This window comes from Populus euphratica, unplaced genomic scaffold (genome assembly GCF_000495115.2).
Source record: "Populus euphratica unplaced genomic scaffold, PopEup_1.0 scaffold3951.1, whole genome shotgun sequence".
Taxonomy (NCBI): domain Eukaryota; kingdom Viridiplantae; phylum Streptophyta; class Magnoliopsida; order Malpighiales; family Salicaceae; genus Populus; species Populus euphratica.
Genome location: NW_011503753.1, coordinates 1 through 7,675, shown reverse-complemented (window position 1 = coordinate 7,675; position 7,675 = coordinate 1). Strand labels below are relative to the sequence as shown.

Below are 7,675 nucleotides of genomic sequence, written 5' to 3'. Positions count from 1 at the left end.
ATTTTTGTTCTGTCCTCTTTAGAGTCCTTTTTGTAGAACCATACTTGTACTAATTGCTAGGATGTGCCAGCGTGCTTGGTGCACCAGAGAAATCAAACATGCATGATTACAAGAAATATGACCATCTTCGATAAGCACACTTTCATAATCGAATCAAAAGTACGGATCAAGCTAACGTGAGACCTGGCATGCGATCAATTATTGGTCATTAAGAAAAGAGCTACATGGCATTCTTTTCTAGTTCAGTGCAAAATTATAGTAATTGAGAGCTTGGTTCTACATTTGATTTAAAGTAGATGAAATAATTCTCTTTCATAATGCTGATTGTGATGTACATACATAAAATGCTACAAATATATAATTAGTATATCAGATAAATAGATTTTGTGCTGAATATAAATGCATTTCGTTATAGACGCTAGGAATGGCTACATGATATCCAGATGGAAAGAAATTATGAAACCCAACCATAGTTGGACAGTCGAGCTGCTACTCACGGAAAAGAGCAAATCTATCCCTTCCCCTCTTCCTTTCCTTACCTGGTTGAAGAAAGACAGCTATTACCAAAAATAAAAAATTATAGTCGTCCTGGGGTTTGAAGAGAGACTGCATCCTAATGGATAAATGAATCATAAGAAACTGATCTGAGATATATACACTACTCAAGAAGCTTGTTACAGGTGCCGACACCAATAGCTGCAGCAAGATGCCAACCAGCATGAAGAAAAGGAGTACTAGGAAGGCAATCATCAGCAACGAAAAGAACACCCCCCAACAACGATGACATCTTATGCAAATTATGTGCCATCCTTAGATCCGGATCTTTTAATGCTCTTTTTGCAAATGCTACCTAGAAAGAATAATTCAGGGGAAATCAAACTATTAACAATATAAATGTAACAATAAAAAGTTGAGGGTATTCCCATTAAAGGATTTCAAATTGCAACTAATGAAGGAAATGAATATATTAATCTTGCAGAATAGAACAGTGTGAAACCCACAACATGACTTTTACGGTTCAAGCTTTCAGTGGTCACCTCATTATTCAGCAATATAGACATTTCATGCACTCAGCACCCATCGGGGTTCTGATATTCAAACTATGTGATACTTTCCGGTAATCAATAAATTCTGGCAATCATAATAAGTTAATAACTACGCTAGCAAGGCATGAAGGAAAAATTGAAAGCCATTCTAATATGTAGATACATTCTCAGCATTAATATGTGTTCCTGGCTAGTCAACAATGGAACTGTCAGTGACATCATCATTTTAGTCACAATATTTGTGGACCAAGACAAACTGAACTCTAATCAACTTAATAAAATCAGAGGTGAGAAATGATCTAGGTTACCTCCATCATCCTGTATGAATAGCAGAGACCATCAGAGGCTGGATGGGCAATAATGCTGCAGATGCAGCCGTCAAATACTTTGAGTTCTCATTTCTTAGGGCCCTTGACAAACACTGCAAAAGGTAATTCAGTGATCAAGTTCATGATAATGTAGCTCAAATATTTAAAGCAAAATCTCGATAAGAATAACTAAACCAAACAGCACAGCGGAACTTTAATTAAAAGTTCAGTTTGTGGTTACTTTGTTTATGTGCACTCGAAGCGATTTCCTACCAAGTTTGCTTCTATTTGAGGTCAGAAACTGGACTTCCATTGTTGCTAGAGTAAATTCTAAGGGACTTTGCTTCTTTTTTTGTGGTTAACTGTTAAGTATCCTCAAACAAGCTTTCGCCCATTGGGACTAAGTTTAGGGAGAACTCACAAGGCATGTTTTCCACATCTGATCTAGTGTGTTCGCATGAAATTACTTTCTCACGGCCTCTCCTTCAAATCAAACCCAAGATGGTATGGATAATCTACAATCTAGACACTCTAAAGATGAAGAATAGAAAGAATATTTCCATTGCAATTAAACCTTGGTGGTATGGATAAGAGCAGTTCTATGAATGCTGCAAGATTGGCGTGCATATATGAAAATTAAAAAAGAAAAAAAGAAGGAAAACATGAGATGGCCAGAAGACAAGCCATTCCCCAAGGGTGCAGCCTTATTTAAGTAGTAAAAAATGGGCATATAGAACATGTGCATCTGAAACGTTGAATACTTGACTGCTAAAAGGCAATAGAGAAAAGAATAGGGTTTGAAGTGCCACTCGTTCATGAGAAGATGTATATAGCGATAACATGATGATGAGGTGAGGTGACATGTGGCTTCCATGAAATGAAAGTTGAGATTTTGTCAACTCAAGACTTGGGATATTCAAACAGGTAAAGTTGGAACACAAGAGGGGAAGAAATGACAGAAAGAACACTCAATATATGAGGATGCCGAGGATTACACCAGGTGCCCAGTTGCCTTATGTAAAGTAAAACCAAATCAAACATAAAGCACATGAACACATCAACCGCTTTATCATTGCCATCATCATTTTTGCTGTTGAATTTAACACTGAAGGAAAGGTGGCATCATTTGAAGGAAAGAAATCAATTTTAAAAGAAACTGTTAAACCAGATATATGTGTGATCAGGACTGAGAAGTATCACATCTGGTTCCACAAATAACATTCCAGTTTGGCATAAGTATTCAAAACTAGATGTGCCTGTAACCTTGATAGTATAGTTGTGCCAATATATAAGCGTTCATTTGGACAACTTACTACTGTCGCTGTGGCTATCATTGTATAGTCAAACCATCTCAAGTACTTCCTCAGCTTTCCTCTTGAAGAATGATACAAACTTGAGACAACTCCAACTCCGATTAACGAGTTGGCATACAACTTAGTATTCAAGTTCTTCCTGTATATAAAATAGATTAAATAATCTGACAAAGATCTGATCTTTATAAATTATCTCACAGAAAAATATTACTACCTTGGAGCCTGGATACCAAGAACAATAAAAGGAAGGGAGGTAATCACATTGGCAACTGTTTCTGCAAGATGCTGATCACCTAGTGAAAGTATGATGCAATAGAGAGCATATAAAATGTGATGCATGCATTATCAAACTTAAAGAAGTTGTATTTATATTTGTAATACCATGAATGCAGCCCTGGATAGGCCTCAAACATCCTGGTCTTTGCTGCCATACTCTCCTGGATAAGAAATAAAAGACAGGTTATTAGAACATTTTATGACTTTGTAGACTTCAATATCCCTTAGCTAGGGGGATAAACAGATTTTACATTGCTGAAGCCAATAATTTAACAATGAAACATATTTTCCAAGTGCATGTTGCCAAGTTGGTTGAAGGTTTTACACTTACCGCATCAACAGCTGCTGATCCAGTCCTTTGCCTGAACTTTCACTAGTTGATTGAGGGAAGCCCCCCTGTTGATCAATCTGTTCCAAAGCAAATGGAGAATGCTGGGCAACATGGATGCCATGCACACTCTCTAGGGTTTTACAAGGATTGAATGTACTGTGGTGACTCATAATGTCAAAATATGATTACCAGCAAGATTGCTGGCATCAAAGGGAAAAATTGAATATTCTGCACCAAAACAGAACATGAATTCATTACACGATGTGCATATACCTGTGTCTGTCAGATTAAATTACCCTTTATTTGTTTGCTGGTGCCATTCAAAGCAAAGATATCAAGGTTTTTCAAGCAAGGAGAAAACTGTCCTGGTCATATAATGAAACAAAATTGGAAAATTATCTCAAAACTTGTGTATTCTATGTGACCATCTACAACACAAAGGGCGTGCCAATTAACCATTGCGCTATATGTATGCAAACAAAGAGAAACTATTTGAGTAGTATTTGGACAACCTTCACAATTGCCTCCTAGCTTCCAGGTAGAATCTGCACATACTGCTAAAATCTTAGTCCAAGCCCACTTTCATCATGTTTGAGGAGTTTATTTGCTAGGAATAGTCATAACTTCCTGGCTGCCATTTGAAGCAAAACATTACATGATTCAACTCACTGAACAAAGAATTAATCTCAAACTAATAGGTTCAATTTTACCTTTTCCAATCTTTTTGCTCCATCCTAGGCCACATTTTCCAAAGATTCCAAGAAATTAAATCTCATCAACCTCTTTTAAACTAAATAATTTTTTCCCACAGTACTTTACCTTTCACCCACACCCCATCAATCTTCTAGACACGATCATTTATAGGCCTACTGCTTTACATGACCGCATCATCTCGGACAATATTTTTCCTACACACCATGATTAGCATAACCTCTGGCTAGAAGGTGGAAGCTGCAAAGCTATTCACTAACTTTAATCAAGAAAGACCGCATCGTAAACACATGCATATAATGGATAAAAAGGGGGCAATCCTGGCCCAAAATCCACTAAAATCAGCAAGAAGATTATAAGCATATCTGACACAACTAAATCGGAAACAAGATTGGTATGGATTCATCAAAGCAATCTATCCATCTAAAAGAGGATCAAATGCACACTTATCAATGCTATACTTATTGGAATGGGATGAATCCAAGCTCGTGATATCTTATCCAATTGCAAGAATTCCAAAATTTTACTCGAGAAAACTCTAAAACTGCATCTAGAAAACCCCGCTCATGTCTGATCATTTCCTTAATCAAGAAGTATTTAATGCAGCACTTAATTAACAAGTCTTGACTTTCCTAAAGAAAATAAGAAGAAGAAGGGTGAAAAACAAATCCCTTTCCGTAACTGGGTTCAGAAAAGAAAGAAAAACCCAACATTGTAAAGAGCCACAGGGTCCTCAGAATATCACACAAAGCATGACAGACAAAATGAGCACAACCATTTTGGAGTTTCAATTAATCAGAACATAAACACACAAACATGCAGGAACACATGGACATAAATAAACAGATACACGATAGGTATGTGGAGAGAGAGAGAAATACCGGAGAAGAAGATGTGTTTGCAGAGTTAAGGAAGGAAGCTAGGGGGGTGAGGGAGGGGTTGGGTATTTTTATAGGGGAGAAGAGGACTGAAAGGAGGAGTTTGAAGTTTGAAGAGTTGAGTTGGGAAGGTGAACGGAAAATGAAAAGGCGGGTACTTCTGTTATTTTGGACAACGGAACGGAGGAAGAGATGACCGAATCTTCCTCTTTTTCTTTCTACTCTGCACCTCGCTACTAAAATATATGAAAAGCTAAATGCTTTTGTCTTCTTTTCTATTCTTGGAAATAATAATAATAAATTACAGCTAAATTCGCTTGCAACAACTGATAACAGTTAGCGACAGTCTACATCTACTCTGTCTTCCAAACAGAACCCAAACCTTAAAACATCACAACATTTATTTATTTATTTATTGAGATATATAAAAAAAATCTTTGACCTTATGAGACGTCATATTTTTTCCTTAACGATTTTGTATGTTCTCTCTCGCTCTATTTTTTTTTTTTTTACAGTATAAATCTTGGTTAATTCAGACAATATTTATTAGAAATTTTAATCTTTTTTTTCAATTTTACCCTCCATTTCCTCTCTCTATTTCTTTTCTTCGAGTGTACGTGTGTGTTTCAGAACCACAGCGCTGCTCCCTTTGTCTAGCTCTAAGTAGTCGACATCATAATAAATATCAAGGCCCGTTCACTTTTCATAAAACGACGCAGTATGGCCTGATAAACAAGACTTCGGATAGGCGTAAATCAAAATTCGCCTATCACAGTCCTTGCGTCCAGATTTTGTAATTTCTTAAATTTATTTTAATTTCTTATTCTTTTTTTTTTAACATTATTCACTTTTAATCCATTTCACTTTCAGCTGAGAAAAGAGTCTCGTGAACTCTGCCTTAACCTCAAGAGATGATTAATCTAGTTTTTTTTTTTTTAATTTAAAACTTTGAATTACTATCTACGAGTATTAAATTCTTTCGTATGTACTAATATCATATAATGTTATGCTCTTAAAATCATAAAAAAGGTATTTAACTTCGATTAATACATAAACTGATATAAGTACTCCTCCTTTATATTAAATCGAAAAAACGAAATGAAGCCCTACCCTTGAAATTATTTCACTATTATATTCTATTTTGTTAACGCTTTTCACTTTTAATCTTGCATTTTAGGGTTTCTATCAAAAACTAACTAATGTAGAAATGGATTTATTTTTTATTTCTAGAAATGGATCTATCATTTGTCAAACACTTTTAGGTTTTTAAAAAACTAAGATTTGAGTAAAAATAAAATCATTTTAACATTATTAACTCAATTTTAGTTCTCAACATAGATGAATTCCGCAATCAATTAAAAAATGTGTGATTTTCTTTATAAATGAGCTATTAAAAATTAATCTCATTAATTTACACACTTATCTCTCCCTCCCCCCCCCCCCCCCCCCCCCCCTCTTTCTCTCTCAAACGTATGCTTGGAATGAGTTTTTTTAAGAATGAGAGCGATTTGAGTAAATGGTGTATTTTCATTAACTTAAATCAAATGAATTTTACAATTTTAAAAAGCCTATGCTACCAAAAATCAGCTGGCAAATTAAACAAATTAAATTTATTTAAATAGCTAAAACCAATTAATTATAAAATAGAATTGATTCCAAATAAACTCTTTCTCATCACCTTTTTGTAATTCGGTCGGCTCCTTTCCTAACATAATAATATTGAAAGTTTATTCTGTTCTCTTGTGAAGTCAATCATCCTTCTCTTAACCGAAACAAGAGCCATGTACCCTATCTAATGCGACGATCCTAATTTGCAAAGAAATTCAGTTTTTTTTAAAAAAAAAAAAAAACATACGTCTACATAACCGCAGTTAAATTAATAAACTGCTGATGGAAATAACAAGCAGCCGCAGTTAAATTAATAAACCGCCGATGGGAATAGTGGTTCTTCCTCTGGAACGATTCCACAGGCACAACCTCATCCTTCTCTATTCCAGTTACCAACACCCTCATCATCAAATAATCCTCCACATACATCTCATGGTGCCTTGACAGCTGCCAATCATATTAGTTCCACAAATTCACCAGCAAACATTAATTTCCACCTTGCAACAGCCAGCTCTTTCTGGCGAGGCTGACCATGGTGATTCTGAAAGCTCTGTCCAGAAAATCATACATGAAATCATGTTGTCCAACCAACTTAATGGCGCTGGCGGAATGGTTGGGGTTGGCTCTTTGGTGAATGACGTGAAAAATGTTGATGGGATTTTGCTAACAGGTAACAATACGGTTTTCAATAGAGGAAATGGCCTGGTGGGATTTGCCGATGTTCTGCACTTCATTATAGATAGTAGAAACGAAGATAACAGGAACTTATGCTGGAACGGTAAAGGAACTACCACAGTCGCTATTTCCATTGCCGATTTATTGTGATTTTTATTAGTGATTATACGAAAAGGAGTTTTTTTCAAACATTTTTTTTTATCAGATGATATATCTTTAAATCATTTATCTTAATTTAGTAAAAAAACCAAATGCACCCATTAGAAAAATGACTGCGTCGTTACACATGAAAATAGCTCTTACCCATTAGTCAACAGATTCCCATATGGAAAATAATCATTAAAATGACCTCATCGTAATTGATGTCTTTCTCAACCTGGTAGCCGGAAAATCTTCTGTAATTTTCTATTGAATTCCTTGACAATCGATTGTATTCTAATACCAATCACTACAACGTCTATTGAATCTAGCTGATAGCACCAATTCTCTTCTTAGGTGCTGACTGCCTGCACGGGGATCTTAAATAGTG

General features: G+C 35.6%; 1 protein-coding gene across 1 annotated transcript; it reads right to left on the bottom strand.

The window, feature by feature from the left end:
- Nucleotides 1–253: 253 nt before the first annotated feature.
- Nucleotides 254–5,262, bottom strand: LOC105119911 (uncharacterized). Its single transcript, XM_011018104.1, has 9 exons — nucleotides 4,867–5,262; nucleotides 3,985–4,233; nucleotides 3,787–3,905; nucleotides 3,275–3,502; nucleotides 3,049–3,104; nucleotides 2,882–2,960; nucleotides 2,668–2,806; nucleotides 1,369–1,467; nucleotides 254–850 (listed from the first exon to the last, which is right to left on the bottom strand). Exons 4-9 carry the CDS (start codon nucleotides 3,442–3,444, stop codon nucleotides 659–661), a joined length of 735 nt encoding a protein of 244 aa, XP_011016406.1. The 5' UTR covers nucleotides 3,445–3,502; nucleotides 3,787–3,905; nucleotides 3,985–4,233; nucleotides 4,867–5,262; the 3' UTR covers nucleotides 254–658.
- Nucleotides 5,263–7,675: the final 2,413 nt, after the last annotated feature.